The sequence below is a fragment of the Eleginops maclovinus genome, chromosome 14, assembly GCF_036324505.1.
Source record: "Eleginops maclovinus isolate JMC-PN-2008 ecotype Puerto Natales chromosome 14, JC_Emac_rtc_rv5, whole genome shotgun sequence".
Taxonomy (NCBI): domain Eukaryota; kingdom Metazoa; phylum Chordata; class Actinopteri; order Perciformes; family Eleginopidae; genus Eleginops; species Eleginops maclovinus.
Window position 1 is genome coordinate 2,592,653 of NC_086362.1, and position 17,643 is coordinate 2,610,295.

Consider the following 17,643-nt stretch of genomic DNA (forward strand, 5'->3'; position numbering starts at 1 on the left):
CGTTGAACGGGGGGGAATTCCCAGCACTATTTGACATTTTGCCAAAGTGTAATTCACCCTGGTTCTGGCAGCACGTCTTTAAATAACAAAACACAGAGCCAGACACCGCTCTTAAAACAGTTCTACAGAATCTGGAAGTGTTTAATGGTGTGGCGTTATAGCGTGAATCCTCACAAGCCACATTTCTTTTTATGGAGCAGTGAACTCTTCCTGTTATTGTAAGACATTTGTCAGGAATAGATGCTCCAAATAAAACATCAAATATGTTTTTCTGATGATTGATGGACAGTTTGCTTTCCCTTTCATCTCTAGAAATATGGGATGTAGAGGAATGAGAAAGTGGCTTGTAAGTCAATGTACATTTTTTCTTTCTTGCTTGCAACCAGGGTGCTTAAATCCATATAAAGTTAACCATGTTTCACGTTTAAAGTCCTCTTCCTGTGTACCTAACGGGCGAATTTGGGCATGAAATGTTGTAGTTTTCATGCAATAAAGTAGATTTTTAAAAGGAAGTGTAGCAGGCATTAACCCCAATCTGTGAATTTGCAACCACATGAAAAAAAATGCAACAATTCTAAGATAATTTTTCCATTTTTGGCCTAAACAAATCTAATTGTAGATGCGATTGAATACTCAAAAACCCCCAAATAAAGCATTTTAAGTCGAGTCTCTAAGATAAATTGATGGTATTCCTTGAGAGGAATATATACTGTGTGTTTAAGGTACATAGCACTGAATTTGGAGAATAACTGAACTGAGGAACTGAATATGTGAAGAGTTTAAACGTCTGTATGAAAGGAATAAGAAATAACGTAATGAACAAACTGAAATGACAATAATTTAAGTTGTGAATAGCTGTTTTTCCATTGATTTAAACCACAGTGGTGGATCCTCTCAGCTGACCTCTCATACACAAAGTGAACTTTGATTTTGTTTTGACAGTTGGACTTTGAGATGCCGGCCGGTCGTCTGAGCTGGATAAACACAGCGTGTCGTTGGCCGAAAAAAACCCACTAACCAGCCGAAAGAGCTCCAGGAACGAGGAAGTGAGTGCGTGTTTTCTTGTCGACACCCATCTTTTTAACTGGTTTCAGAGGCCAAAGGGTCAGGAGAGGCAGTAAAACACATAAATGATTATCAATTCGGCCAGAAAACAACAAGTCTGCAGTCGTGTGCGTGTTCCTTCATCCAGGAAGCATCAGGGTTTATTCTGTATCAATAAAGTGAGCTCACAGGGAAGTAAAACAATCGTTCTAGATAAGACAGTCACTCCCTTTATGTGAGCACTGAATGAAATCAAACAAAGACTGCAAACAATACAGATAAGAACAAGGGGTGCCTAAAATAGGTCTTTATTTTTCCTATTATTTCCCTATGAAGACTAATGTAAATGTTGACGCTTGTACTATTTATAACTACAATAAAAGAAGGCGGAAATTAAACAACCTAGCTATCCTTCTTACATTATTTATCATGCTATTATTGGCAGTAATAAGCCTGTGCAACAATATATAATAAGTATTGCTTAGCAAACAGACTAGAAGTAAAAGTGGATGTATTATCTACTTAAAATAAAACATCACAGTTTGTGTGCAGATTTAAACAATTTCTGTCGATGATTTTGAGACTTCCTAGGAAAACAAGCAGAGTACAAAGAATAAAACCTTTTTTATTTGAAGGAACACAGTATTTCACAGTCAAACTTTACATGTTTTGGCACAAAAGTCAATGAATAGAAGCTCATTTTTTGGCGGGCGAAAAAATGATTGTCTAATAATGGTGTCAGAGCAAATCTCCAATTATGTATATTTATTTTAGGAGCAAATTCACATTTTGAGAATCCCTCTTCAACTTCTTATGGTGTATTATATAGTACTTTCTCTTCTACTTTCTGAGGTTACAAGTTTTTGCTTCAATCAAAGCATCTCAAACAGTCGCTGTGTCAAAAATCATGAGCCTGAGAGTCGCTGTAAACACACACAAATTACATTTCTGTACACTGGATTATTTACGAACAATGACTTTGATTGGAAGTGCTTGGAAGAGAAAACAAGTGTGTAGTCGTATAAAATGTGGGGGAAGAAGTACTTATGTCTAATAAAACAGTGAAAATATGTTAAAATCCTGCATTTTAAACCATTATTAAGTAAAAATGTAAGATATTAACAAGAAAATGTGCTTAAAATATGTCAAACAAATGGTTATGATGCAGTGAAATGTACTTTAACTATTATATAAGATGCTTTTGGTTTGATATTACTGCTGCAATGTGCATAAATTGAACTCCTTTTACTTCTGCACTTGAGTAAATGCACTTGAGCTGTGGATGTAGATGCATGACGCTCACACAGTAAAGAAGACAGTGAGACCGCAGCGGTTACATGAACACAGTTTTTATTGCAATAGCTCTATCGAAAGCAAAAAAGTTTTGATAAATATAAACACTATGCCGATGCTCAAATCGCCTCCTCCTCCCGCCCCCCTTTCCCTCCACGAGGAAAAACGAGAAAGAAAAGAGAGGAGGTAAAACAAAAACATAAGGGGGGGGGGGGGCACCTGCAGAGGCGCCGATCATTACATGAAAAAAGCGACAACTTGAGTTTTCCTTTATTTACACTAGGAGGATTTCCACATTTTTTAACTCTTTTTTCTCATTTTTTCGTATATAGGACGTACGTCGCTGAAAAATAATGCACATACGAAGGATACACACCTCCACAGTATTTTTTTTTAACTCTTTCTCTTTCCTGTAAAGCTAATAAACAACAGCATTCAACTCGGAAACTAAGAACACAGGTAGCAGAGGCGGGGGAGATCTGCTTCCCAATCCCCCCCCACCACCAGCACCACTCCTCCTCCTCCTCCTCCTCCTCCTCCTCCTCCAACTTTACAGAGGAATTCTCTGGGAAAAATACGGACCCGCGATGAACGTCATCTCCATCGACAGCATTTCCAACCGTTAACTGTACTACACAGCAGCAAATAAACTGTAATATAGTTACAAAAAAATAAACATTAGGCAGAGGTTGTTACCCATTTCTTTATACAAATAACTGCAAAATGCCTATGTACTCTTAGAAAAGAAAAATACTAGCCTTGCTTTGTTTTCAGAGAAACAAGGTCGCCCCAATACGACAAAAAACCAACCAAAAATAAGATGATTATTCCCCTCTGTAAACTAGAATACAAAAGAAACCAAAATATTAAGAGGAGAAAGGAAATTGCATAATGATGCAGTAACCCTAAGTCTTCTCTGCGAGGATTATATATATATTTATAAAGATATATATATATTACGTAGGTCTTCTTTCTCATTTCTCCACCCCCCACCCCCAACAAGAAAAATTCACAACAGCTGATTTTCAACATCAGAATGGGAAAAATCGAGGACAGTTTTGAGGTTGAGTTGTTGCCAAAATAAACACAGATTCTGTGTAAATTAATTCAGTCATGGGGGGTTAAAAGTCAACATGATGCAATCAGACATGAACAACATTTAGCCATCTTTTGAAGAATGCTTCAAATAAATTAAGGATCAAAAAAATCCTCTGGAAAAAAAACCTTGCATTTACCTTTTTTTTTTTTGCCACGAAATAAAAGTCATAAAGCAACACTTTGCAAACACAAAACAGGGAAATGTTCTCGGGCAGCAGCCGTTATATTCTTTGTTCGATCGACAAGGGGGCAAAGGAAATGAAATTGTTCGTAATGTACATTTAAGACACGTCACAGGCTTAGAAACAGCATTTTGTGGCTTTGAAATCAGACCAATGAGGGGAGTTTCTGTACCGACGTTTCTATCTCGAACCTCAACCGTCTCCAAATAAGAGAAATGATTTGAAGACACTTGGCTCGGTCGCTCAGATTTCATGCTGTGCAGGACCACAAAGATGCGTCCCACACAGCAGAGCAGCGAGAGTGACGGGCCTTTTCAGTCTAAATGAATTAAAAATTAAAAAAAATAGAGAGTGGGAGGATTAGAAAGAAAAATCAGGGCATTAGAGGAGTGAATACCGGACCAGAAATGCAATTCTGTGGGCTGTCAGTCTGGTAATAGGAGAGCAGCGTGAGTGGAAAATGCTAACTATGTGCGTGTCAGTTAAAGTGGTGTGAGCGTTCAGATAGGACTCTGATTGATGTGTGTGTCCACTGCCTGTCCGAGCGTGTGTGTGAGTTTGTAACAGGGCAAGTATGACCAGCGCGCTGCACCTAGGGCTGCAGCTCAGCTTACTGGAAACCTCTTTACGTCACCCAGCGTGTGTGTGTGCGTCATCAAGAGGCACTGTCAAAGAGCCAAAAAGGGGGTCTAAATAGAGCAGACATGGGAGACGCCACATGACCGTCACATGTGTCTTCATGACGTACAGGTGTGTGTGTGTAAATGCAACAGCTGTAAGGTATATGCTTCACTTGCAGAGATTGTATGTGTGTGTACATCTGTACTTTGTGCTTTAACCTTTTACTGTGTGTGTCTTGTGTCTATGTGTTTGTCCCTCGCTAACCTGAACTGTGCTACGGACCGTATGAGGTAAAACTGAAGAAACCCCCCCCCACTAAAACACCTGCTTAGTTTCAGATCAGTCGAGGTTCCAAAACCTCTACAAGCCTCTTCCTGATGTTTTTTAAAGGAATAGATGGATGCTAGCTTAGCTTAGCATAAAGACATGAAGCGGACGGAGACAGCTAGCTCTGATTAAAGTCAACTAAATCAACTTATAAGTTGCTCAAGATCTCAATAATTATGTCATTTCTTTTTGGTTGAATGTGCATAAAAAGTCAAAAGGCACTGAAGACAATTCAGCATTTTAGAGAGGGATGGACAACAAGTCTTCAGGAAAGTGTACCCCATAATAACCTCCCATTAAACATGAATGATTAACTTTAAACCTGGGCTTTATGTACAGATTAAACAAAGAAGATAAATATAATACGCTTTAGAAAAGGTGCTGGAAGCTTGAATTTGAATTTCAGAGCCAGGCTAGCAGTTTCCCCCCGCTTCCATTCATTATGCTAAGCTAATTAGCCTCAAAACTACGCCTTCAAACAAATCCGTAATGAAAAAAAAACTTTCCAGCATTGTCGAGTACCATCGCTGTCGTGAAAGCAAACAAAGAAATGTACCGGATATTATTTGTACCTATCGCCACAAATAAATATATAATATGTGCTACAGAACGTGAGGGGGGTAATGGTTTTAAGGTTTACCAGTATATGGGAACAGCACCTGTGCAATGCCACTGGAGAATGGATCCAGCCATGAGCGTGTACCATTTTAATTGGGTAATCAACTAATAACAGAAAAAAGGTGATCTTCTCCAACTTAAGTAATAACTGTACGTTACCGTGGTGAGGAAGGATAATGCATGAGGGGTAAAAAATATAGTTTCAATTCAACATAAAAGTACCATTAATGCCTTCCAGCGTCCCTTTATTAATACCGTATGGAGAGCCTGATAATGAGGCTCCTTTAACCCCCCCCCCCCCCGTACCAAAGTCTGTTGAAAAAAGCAGCGTACACTGGCAGCATTGATTTTGAGAGGGGGGGAAATTATATTTAAAAAAAAGAGAAACAGGACAAAGTATGCATAAAAAACACAAAGATAATGAAATACACTTATAAAAACTGCAAGCGTTTTTTAGTCTTCTGTTGTTGATGTTGTTGTTGTTGTTTTTCTGCATCCAGAGAGGCTTCTCCCATCTGGGTGAAGAGGTCAGAGGTCGAGAGCAGCCCCGACCAGAGAGATGAGGAGAAGGAGGAGGAGGAGGAGGAAGGTGGGGAACCATTATCCAAAGGCTCAGTCTGTAAGAGAAAATGAGAGAACAGGTAAGAAATCCACCTTCAGAGGTTTTTAAAATTCTGCTTTCCCTTTCCTGTAGTGTGTTATGTTTTAGTGCATGTAAATGGTCTGCAAAGGCTGTTTTCTCCAACACACACTATTAAAGTGTTGATAAATGGTACAAAAATCTAGCCTAATAGTAATTTTTCAAGGAAAAAACCTCCAAAACATTGGATCTTAAATTCTGCTGATTTTCTTCATCCTGTGTGACAGTGAAGGGAGCATCTTCAGTAGGACAAGCACATTTTATTTTACATGTAGACCTGTGCTTTTAGGAAGTTGTCACAAGCATTTTTTCCTGTTGTATTAAATCGAAATGATTGAGTTCAGAAGACTTAAAGCTGCTAAAAAAGGTTTTCTGTTTGTCTGACACACACCGTTTTTAAAGCCCACTGTTAATTGACAAAAAGATGCAAGTTCTCCCACCTGAAAGGACCAACACGCACATAAGCTCTGTACATTCCTTAGTTATTAAGCACAGCTGTGACATCACCACTCATGGAAACAAACCTCCTATAATCACAGTCACATTGGGTCTGCTCCCCGTCTGAAAGCTTTTCAAAAAGACGCCCCGCACATGTGAGCGCCGGCGGATTTGGCTCTCACTCCTGGCTGAATTGAAAACGTGTTTGCCTGGTAAACAAGTGAGCGTGGTCAGTGAACTTTGGAGCGCTGCAGCAGACACAAACACACACACACACACACGATAAGTCTGTTTCCTGCACCGCTATCGTGGCCGCCAGGGTCGGCTGTTTTGGTGCGGCCGAGCGGCCTCGTGTGACCCTGTGTTTCGTGGCCGGCGTCCAGCTGGGTTATTCCACCGAGAGTGAGGCTTTGTCCCACGCAACAATGCGAGCGGCACGCCACAATACAGACGCTTTGACAAGGGGGGGAGGCACTGCTGGAATGCTGCTCCTCTGTTTGTCAGGGGGATGGAGGGATGGAAGGACTGATAGAAGGCACAGAGAGGAAGAGGAAGAACGACACACACAACCAAAAAAATTATAGCTAAACTAAAGTGACCAAAACTAGAGGATGCAGTCAAACCTGGCAACCCAGAAAGAGCTGAGGTGGAGGAAGAGCGTTGCCAAAGTAAAACTCAAATACCAAGACTCTGACGCAAGGAAAAGACAACAACATGCCCTTTAGATTGAGAAAGAAAAGGTTGCAGTGTCCCAAACATCAACCCACTCATAGCCAAAGGTGTCCACAACTAAGAGGATGCAGACAAACCTGGCAACCCCTAAAAAGAGCTGAGGTAGAGGAAGAGTGTTGCCAAAGTGAAACTCAAATACCAAGACTCTGACATAAGGAAACACTCGCTTTGGCTCACATATCATGCCAATAAAGCCCCGGTGATATTAATTGAGGGAGACAGAAAGGAGGTCTCTGGGTTTTCTGCAGCCAGTCGTGGTCTTGGATCAAAACTACTTTCTTAGGACACAAGCCCACCTGACCTGAATTGACCTGTTACACACACACACACACACACACACACACACACACACACACACACACACACACACACACACACACACACACACACACACACACACACACACACACACACACACACACACACACACACACACACACACACACACACACACACACACACACACACACACACACACACACACACACACACACACACACACACACACACAATCGGGTTATAGAAACACCTGCATTAGCTCACATGCTTGGTGTGTCGTTGCAACACAGGCAGGTGTTCAGAGCTGTGATCGTCTCCCTCCCTCGCTCTCTCTCTCTCTCTGTCCTAAAACCCAGACTCCCCCAGCTGGAACAACAGATGAAAGGCATTATGGGAGTTAACAGCGAGTGTAACGTGTTGACCTGACACGGGCCGGCGAGACAGCTGCGGCGGCGGCCTTTAAAGTGCAGATTGAGAAATGGGAATTTGATCCGATACTCGAAACATATCGTTTTTCCTTCCCCTTAAAGCTACACCGCATTTGTAGTCTGTTTTTAAGCTTAAAAAGACAGCAATAAGTAACTTTGCACCATTTTTACTCTTATTTTCTTACAATCAGGCCAAATTGTTAAGGACTGTAGTAGTCAAATAATAAGGGATAATATGCTGTATATTCTGCACAATGTTTATGACCATTTTTGTAAATATTGGTGATTTTCTTTGCAGAAAACATACAAAAGCCTCAAATGTGAATAAAAACAGCCTAAAATAGAAAGCGTGTTAATATAATCCAACATTTCTATGTGGATATTTAGTCATTTTAGAAGGAAAAAAGGTAAAAACGTCAAAGATTTCTGCAAAAAAACACTTTAGGATTTTTTCTGGTATTTCAAAATGGACTTCTCTTGTAAAATCTTAACGTCACATTCCAGGAGGTCTCGGGGTTCTCTAGTAAAACCCTGCTTTATCACTACCGTATATCCGAGAGAGACGGAGAGAGGCGAGGGAAACATAAAGGTAGAATAAGTTCCTGCGTGTTTGAGAGATACCGGAGGCTCGGTGATTGAGTAATGCTCACGAACGACCACCTATGAAATCCACACTTCACAGTAACTGAAGACCGCCGAGCGCATAGCGGTCAGTGTTTAGGACCATTTATTACTGACGAGACACAACACTTCCCAAAGAGCGAGCCCTGCAGCATGGCACACACTCTGTGGGCATGTAGAGCGCTTTCATGCAGACACTTTTCTACTCCAATACTAGTTTGTAAAAGCAGGTTTTATGACCGTTCTGTGGAGGAGAGTAACAGCTCTTTACTTGCATATAATCCTCTGGAGCGGCAAGTAGTGTTAGGAGCAGTGGGCTGCCATTATGTATGGCGCCCGGGGAGCAGTGTAGGTAACCAGTGTCTTGCTCAGGGACACCACGGTGGCACTTGGTCTTTCCGGGAAGACACTGGACAACTTACTATGATATTAAGATAACTGATTACACAGATGCATGAAATATAAACCTCGAGTAACCCTGAGTATTCCTACAGTCTTGTACTTCTACTTTAATAGCAAAATCTGAGTACTTTTGCCAGTAAAACAGGCCAAATTCTGCAGAGAACCGTCAACTTCTCTTGTGAATCTGAAGTGCTTTGTGTGCGTGCATGACGGTTAATAATTCTAACATCTGTGGCTGAATATATGTGGCTATTTCAGAGAGAGAGAGGGAGCTCTGCATGCAGCACGCCGAGCAGAAAGGGGGGTCCTGTTACGAGCATGCCTCGGACCGGCCCATAAAACGGTGTCAGTCTGGAAATAGACTTGTAAATATAGAAGGGCCTGGCAGCAGAGGTGGGAACGAGAGAGGAAAGGGCAGCCTTGTACCATCTTCTCCAGAGGTGGGAAGTTACATTTACTCAAAGTACAGCATGTTAAGAGCCGGGCTTTTGTTTGTAAGAAAGGGCCACTCAGCTCATCGTGACTTCTGTAGTCCAAGAGGTGTAAAAGACTACATTTCCCATCGGCGACCTGTTTTGTTTTGTTTTGTTTGACTCTTGTAAAGGCGTTACTCTCCGGACGTCTTATATCCGCCCGACCCTCTTTCCCTTCCTTCCCTTCAGCTGTAACGTGGCCCTTTATGGTGTTTATTGGACAGATACTCCACAGAGTTCTATCTTTCACTGTCAACGTGTTGATATTTAGTTGTAGTTTTTATTCCAGCTATTACAGACGTCAACTTTTTCCATGTTTCTTGACGTTTTCTCCTACAATCTGAACTCAAATGCACCAAATTCCTTGTTTTTGACCAAATACTTGGCAATAGACCTCACGACAATACTGCAAATCTTCATATTTGAGACGCTGGAACCAGACAACCTTTGCCATTTTAACACAAATGGTTGAAACTCCTCTCAATCTCTAAACGGGAGCATCGGTTTAACTCACTGCATGCCCAATTTATAAACAAATGTACAGTTCATAATCCATCCTAAGGCCAGAGAAGATGCAAAAGCTGCAAAACCGAGCAAAACACTGTTAAAAACTGGGCTTTTATCCGATGTTTGGTTATACAAATGGACTTTTAACTACAGCAGAGTTTGCCAGAGGTGTTTATTATACAATAACTCTCAAAACAAAACATGTCTGAGTATGAGGAACATTTGAAGAAGGTGCTCAAGTTTTTAGAGAAAATGCACAAATCAGTCAGGACGAGTCAAATAAGAAAAGCCAAGAGCAGGGAGACGAGTTCATCTACGTTCAATTCTGAGGGCCAAATACTGCAGTTCCTCCTCTCCTGATCAAGAGAAACAACCACCTGTAGCTCAAAGAACATCCTCACTGTTTCAGGGCTGAATTATATAAAACTCTTTCAATTCTAAAAGGGACTGATGGAGATGTGAAGTAGACATGAAGCTGATAAATGCTGCTCCTTCGCATGGCACACTTTCAGAGCTTAAACGATTGAATAACTGGTGTATTTTTTAAGCTAAAAATACTAAATATAGGCTTGTTTTTGCTCCTTAATCCAAGGTTTTTGCATGTTTTTCTTTGTCATTTATACAAATTAAACTGAGTGTGTGTCCTCGGCTGTTACTCTGATAAAACAGGCATTTAAACACACCAACTTCGGCTCTAAAAGGTTGCAATGGTGTGCAATTAGCTCTTAATTTAGTTATGAAACATATAATTGGTTGTAATACTCATACTTGCAGAAATACGGTTTCCAAGGTAAAAAAATGAACCATCAACCTCAATGTTATGGCTGCACAATTGACCCAAAATGCATCAAACTCGCAACTCGTTCTATGTAATATCCAAACCGCAGGAAGCACAATACTAGTTAAAGGCTAAATCTGTTTAAAATACTATGTATTGAGTGTCATTTTAACATATTTTGCAATGATAATGAGAGTAACGATGCACAGATGATCCATTCCGACAATTCTGTCTTGCATTATCAAACAAAATACGCAGTTTTCTCCAAATTGTGCAGATCAAAGTCCAATCTTTCTTCCATTATCTGGCATTTCCAGTCTGTTTATCCCTTGAACAACGTTTTATCTCATATGTATGGCAAATATTCCTTGACAGCTGGACAGAAACCTCCCTCTCTCTCTCTCCCTCCCTTTTTCTCTCTCCTCTGGGTCAAGGATCCAGGTGTGCATGCATCAGCGCAGCACCGCAGCTGACAGGAAGTGCATTCCAGAGCGATGATGATGCGCTTCCTCCCAGCCCGCTGTGTGCCTTGACACGCCGCCGCAATTACAGCGCCACATCAAAGGCTGCCTGCCATGACTCAGCGCGGATAAACACACACACACCTACCTAGATGCAGACCAACACACACACACACACACACACACGATTAACATTTCTGAACATAACCTTGAAACACACACACTAACTGAACCAGCTGGAAACACAAACACAAACACACACACATACACACACACACACACACACACACACACGCTTCAGTTGAACTCCACACATTCAGCTCTGATTTACACGACACACACGCGCGCTCTTTCATGGCACCACGATAAACAAATGAGTCAGCCGCCGTTTGCAGAGAATCCTGACTCATGCACACACACATGGAGCGAGACTCAGAGGGAGAGGAAGATGGGAGGCTAGTGCAGGGAGTAGAAAAGAGGACACGATTTGGGAAAGGAGACGAGCAAAAAGGGAAACCAAAGACTGAAAACTGAGTCAAAACATCCTCTTTTATTCCTCTTGATCTCTAAGACCTAACCTCACACACACATCCACGCCCGGGCTTCATAAGACTGCAGAAAAAACACGTCTCAAAGCATCTATGCCCTATTTCAATACAACATATCGTTATTCGTATATGTATATTATGTTTTATATGATATAAGATAACAGAAATAACAAATCAACGCAGATATGAAGTAAATAGGACAGCTTTTGTGAGGATTTCCTGCTTTTCTTCGTTGAAATGTAATATTTTAAGGCTTTTTTTGCACATTATACAATAAAAAAAAAGCTAAAAAATGATAATTGTGGTCAAACTGTGTCCCTATGTCTCAAGTGAAAGCCTTAACAGCAGACAAAAGGCTGTGAACACACACACACCCACATTAAGTACACACATGCTGACACAAAGAAAACAGCGGCACGTGCACAGACAGGCACAGAGCAACACCACAAAGACAGGAAGGCGGGTCCTTTTTTTTTTTAGGGATATTCTGTCCACACTTGACCTGAGATGAACCTCGAGCGAGTTAATTGTCTCGCACACAGACCTCAAAGTGAACCACATATTGGTGCCGCCGCTTCCTGTTATAGCCTAGACGTTCGGATGCCTTCAAAGGAGTAACTTCTGGCGGCTCGAACGCAGCCTCGCCAAGATCACAGAGAGACTCGATCCGAAATAGATTCGCTAGATAAAATGCGGCTAATAATAGCACGCTGCACTTCGGGGTTATTTTAGATTTCAGGGAGGGGAACAAATATCCTCTTTTACTCACACACACACACACACACACACACACACACACACACACACACACACACACACACACACACTAATATGTGTGTGAGAGCTGTAGTAAAGCAATATTTTCTGTGCAAGATATACAATTAGGGAAGAAAAACCTTTAGATCTTAAAAGCAGACTAAATAAAGTCAAATAAACAGCTTTGTTTTAAATCTGATCTTTCAGCATCTTCAGACACACGCACACGTATGCTCACCCTTCGTCGTCGCTGTGACCCCGTCTGATTTGGTGAAGTCTATGCTGGCGTAGGCTCCGTTCTCCGGCGTCGGCACCTGACCCCCGTTGCTGCTACCTGCTCCCGGCGTCCCTCCCGCGTTGCTCCCGTCCTCCCTCAGCTCCAAGGCGATGTAGTTCAGGCCGTTCTGGTATCCCACAGACATGTTTCTGCACATCCTGCTGCCTCCAGACGATGAAGATGATGATGATGATGATGAGGCACCGGGAGCTGCACCCATTTCCATGGATCTCACGGGAGCGTGGTGAACCGGTGACTCCCCGAGACCTTCCATGGACACCCACATGCTGTCGAAAGAAGCCGAGCTGGCCCATCTGGAAGCCTGACCCTCCGCTAGGTAAGGGGCTGAGGGGTTGGCCAGTGTGGGGGGGTTGGCTGACGGCACGAGTCCTGCTCCGGAGGGAGTCGAATTCGAGGAAGAGGTGGAGGAGAAAGTCTCCGAGCTGTGTCTCCGCCGGCCTTGCGGGTCGGCTCGAACTAACTTGGGCTCCAGCTGTTGTGTCGGCGCCCTTGCTGGGCTTGAAGGGGGGAGAGGGGGTGAGGAAGAGGCGGGGGGAGGGTGGCCGTAGCGTCCCTCTATCACACAGAGGTGCTGCAGCATGGCCGTCGGGCTGGTTTGAGTGCGCTCGCCTCGGCTGAACGTCATGTCCGTGTAGTCTTCGCCCATCGACCTCCAGTGACCTCCGGCTGCAGGGGAGGCCCCGGGGTTGCTAGCCAGGGGTCGGATGTAGCTGGGGGGGTTCCAGGGCGCGACGAGGCTGGGTCTGGGTGACTGGTTTTTACCCAGACATCCAGCCTGCTGATCCGCCCCGACCTCCACGCACATATAGTCCTGGTGAGGGGAGCGGCGGTCGCTTGACGGTGCTTCGTCTTGGACAGTGTGGGGATAATCGGGGGGCTGTTGTTGGTGGGGGTAGTGATCCCCAAACTCAATGTTTATATACTCCCCAGGACTCGAAGGTCCTTCAGAGGTGCTGACAGTGGCGGAGGTGCCTGCAGATGCCGTGGGGGGCTCACTAACCCGCAGTGGACCGTGGAAACTTCTTCGGCCCAAGGGAAGGCGGTTCGGCCTCGCGGCGCGCCGGTCGGCCATCGCTGCGGTCGTGTGATGGGCACCGTAAGGCGGGGGCGGGTGAGAGGGGGTTGAATTGCTACTACCTCCCCCACCCCGTTTCTCAGGTGTCGACATGGAAGCTGTGGCAATGGATGAAAAAACTGGCTTGGCGGGAGAACTCATGGGGACATACTCCCCGTATTCTTTCTCATCTTTCTCTCTGGTGGGGGCTTTGTAGGAGCGAGGGAGGGAGAAGTAAGGGCTGTAAGACTTTGGGGTGCCCTCAGGTGTACCAGGTGTGTAATACCCACCGTTCCCTTCATTCGGGAGCTTTCGAGACCCCCCGCCGCAGTACGACATGTCCATATACTCCCCGTTCTCTGGTCTCTCTGCTATGCTCTCACTCCCACTCGCATCGGCGATGCTGGAGCTACTGTGAGGGCTGGGGGAGGCCGGCTGTCCTGGGGAAGGAGAGCCGCCGCCCCCCGGGAGCATCATCATGTAGCCGTGGGAGTCCGTGGAGGATTGCGGCTGGAGCTGGTGGGCTGAACGGTGGCCTAAAGCTGGACTGTGAAACTGCGGGGAATGGGAGACGGGGTGGGAGTAAGAGCCGGGTTGCATAGGCATGTAGTCGGGGGGGGTGTCCTGCGACGATGAAGCCACGCCACACATCATAGGCATGTAGCCGCTGTCTTCTTTAGCAGAGGAAGAGGAGGACGGGGGAGGGCGATCGCCGCTGGTTTCGGTCCGGGAGAGCGTGGAGGGTCGGCTCTGCTGGCTGTGCTCGGAGCAGGAGCTGTAGTCGGATCGTAGCGATGAAGAAGAGGAGGAAGGCCCGCCACGAAGCAACCCACTGCCAAACGGTAACACGATATCCGACCCTTCCTCCAATGAGAAATTGGTCTGGGTCATTTTCTGGTAAACTGCTACTCCAGAACCACCAGTCGCACCACCACCAGCAGCCTGTCTGGAGAACGAGTGCGTTCTCCTCCTCAGCGACGACGAAGAAAAGCGGTCGTCCTCCGTCGTCGACGTGTTCTCGTCTCGCGGCGTGTCGCCTCCACTGTTGTTTCCGGAGCTGGTGCCGAACACTTCCCGGTTCCAGCCCATCGCCATGTAGTCGTTTAAGCAGTTCTCTTCTCTGATTGGCGGCGTGTTCCCGAGGGAGTCTGGCGTGTTACTCCGCACCCGGAAGTACCGGAAGTCGCCGGGACTGGAGCCGTACTCGTCCGACGAGTTGAAGCCTCCGTCGGATGGCGAGCCGCATATGGAGGCGCTCGATGGGCGGGTAAGGGTGTCGGAGACGGAGCCGTGGCCGCTGCTGGAGGACACGCTCACCGGGCTGGTGGTGGAGGGGAAGTGAGAGACTGGCAGCGAGGCGGAGCGGGCGTGGTAGGCGGACGACGACCCCTGGATGGCTCTGACGTAGCGTCCGCTTCCTGTGCTCGTACCAGCATTTCCTGTAGCGACACCGCTGCTGCAGCCGCCTTCCTGACGAACATGATGGGCACGTGCAGAGTTGAGGTGAACCAGACTTCCTGTGGCGGAGCGAAACGGCCGGTTCATCGTCCCCTCGCCTTCACTGGATGTTCTGAAGCGATAACCACTAGCCCCGGAGCTCTTACTCGATGGTGGCGTGCCAACGACTGACTCCGTCCTCGACCGCCGCTGGAGTCCAGTCTGGCTCGGTGGCAGGTTTCCCAGGTGGCGCCGCGTCGTGATGAAGGGCATGGGGTTGGAGCCTGATGATTGGCTCTTACTCCTGGGCCGAAACTCTGCAAAAGCTTTCAGGGCTTTCATCGTCTCCAAGATGGTTTCATGCATGTTTTGGGCCACGACAGAATCATCTACCTGCATCCATATCTCCCCCGGCCCGATAGAGGAGGAGCGGCCCACCTCAATGAAAAAGAAACTTTCTGAATGTCCACAGCGTCTGATATTCATCAACTGGAGGTTAACACAGGGGGTTTCAGAGTTCAACTTTACCAGGTGAACCGTTTTCGTTGAGAGGCATAGCCGGTAAACACCTGTGAGGTTTTTAGTTTGACCCAGTCCTTTAGGTTTCACATTCACCTGCCACACCTCTTTAAACACAGTACCAGGGGTGACAGTACCATATCCATCATCTAAATCATCTGAATCCACATGCCCTTTTTTGCCCTCACTCATCAACTCACTGACGGCCACGTACCAGTCCTCCTGCTCCAGCTCGTTTTCCGCCACAATGGCAAAATACTCGTCCTTAGTGTAAAGCGCAATGAGGTGTTTGTTTTTGGAATCCGCCCTTTTGTTCACCGTAAAGCACTGGTAGAGGTAAATAACCCTTTTCGGGGGAGAAGCGGCCACAGCTCCACCACTTGCCGCAGACGCGGCAGCAGCAGCGGCAGCAGAGCGCAGGCTGTTCCTGAATTTCTTCTCGCTGTCATAATACTCCAAGCGGCTCGGACCGAGGTGACTGGCAGCCCTTAGCACAAAAAACCTCTTATGTCCATGTTTCTGCTTCCTTAAATAGCCACATTTGCGAATATCATCCACAACATCGGAGGTGTTGGTGACGCTCACAGCCGCGTAGACATGGCTGCCGCTAGCGGCGGGAGAAGCGGCAGATTCCTCCGCGGTGGAAGAAGAGGCTTTCCTGCAGCCGGGAGACTCTGCAATGTTTTCCCCGGAAAGATGCTGCTGCTGTGGAGCCAGCTGGTACTGATGGTGGTGGTGGTTGGAGGGCTGTAAATGTTGATGCAAGCGAGAACCACCACCACTGATATTAATTAACTGGGAAGGGGGTTCCCCGACCGATCCGTCTCCATTTGTACCGTGCGTCTCCACCATCAACATCACTGCTTTACCTTCCTGGTAATCGGTGAAATTTGCCATTCTGCAATCAAAGGTCACTCTTTACTAGCTAATCGGAGTGGACCTAGACCCCATTCTTGTTGTTTTTGGGAGACGAGCTCCCAGAGTCCGGCTAGGCCAGCTGGCTCAGATTTTTTTTTGCAAAATCCACACCGGCTTTGTTATTCCGCCAAAAAAGTAGTCCCCTCGTCCCTTTTTTTGTATTCCAAAGCGTGCTTTTTTCTCTCGGATTGAATCCTACCGTGTGTGCATGACCACGCACCGCCGTGTTTTCTATAATCGGGAGGGATCCGGTTAGCTCGGGTTAGCAATCCGTTCCCTTCTCCTCCTTAACACATCTCTACGGGCGAGAGCACAAACAACACATGACCCTCCGCGTCACACAGCAAACGGGAGGAACAAAGACGCAAACACGGCTTCTGATTGGTCCCTCAGTTTGATTGACGTTCCATAGCGGCTGTTGCAACCAATCGCTCGGTAATATTAGAGCTTTTGCGTCAACACATGACCCTCTGCGTCACACTCAAAACGGGAGGAACAAAGACGCAAACGCGGGCACTGATTGGTCTGTCAGATTGACTGACGTTACATGACAGCTGTGGCAGCCAATAGCTGTAGGTGATTGGTGCTTTTGCGTCAATAGCTGCGACCAATCACGTTGCAGAGAGTTTTATTGAAGTTAAAAAAAAGGCGGTGACTATGCAGGGCTGATCTGGAGTCTGCTGTTACGGATTACAGTTATTCTTTTGACGTAGAAAGCTGATCCCAGACCTGCAGACGAACCAAAGAGCCCCCGAAGTCTTCCCCCTGTAGCTGTGAGCAGACAGGTCTTGGGTCAAGCTCTAGATTTAAAAAATTACCCTTTATACAAACAAATATAGCCTTCTACAACAACTGCTTACACATGCATCAGTAATACTACTTTTACATTTGTTGCTTGAATTACGTTTATTAAATTATTAAAACCTCATTAATATATCATATATTCCTACAAATATAAATCAAATATGATCCACAAAAAAATATGGATGGTTAAAATATAAATTAAATAAATAAATAAATATTTTTATCTTTCATTTAAAGGTTATACATTTCATTTTGAATGCAGAATTATTTTTTTATGTAAAAGTGAGTAAGATTTAATAGTAAAATGTAAGTTAATCATTAAAGTAAGTCAATATAATGGACTACACATTTAGGCAATGCATTATTT

General features: G+C 45.1%; 1 protein-coding gene across 1 annotated transcript; it reads right to left on the reverse strand.

Moving 5' to 3' along the window:
* Nucleotides 1–1,649: 1,649 nt before the first annotated feature.
* Nucleotides 1,650–16,757, reverse strand: LOC134875976 (insulin receptor substrate 2-B). The gene is made up of 2 exons (XM_063900769.1): nucleotides 12,485–16,757; nucleotides 1,650–5,800 (listed from the first exon to the last, which is right to left on the reverse strand). The coding sequence occupies exons 1-2, from the start codon at nucleotides 16,449–16,451 to the stop codon at nucleotides 5,796–5,798; spliced, it is 3,972 nt and encodes a 1,323-aa protein (XP_063756839.1). The 5' UTR covers nucleotides 16,452–16,757; the 3' UTR covers nucleotides 1,650–5,795.
* Between the last annotated feature and the right edge of the window lie 886 nt (nucleotides 16,758–17,643).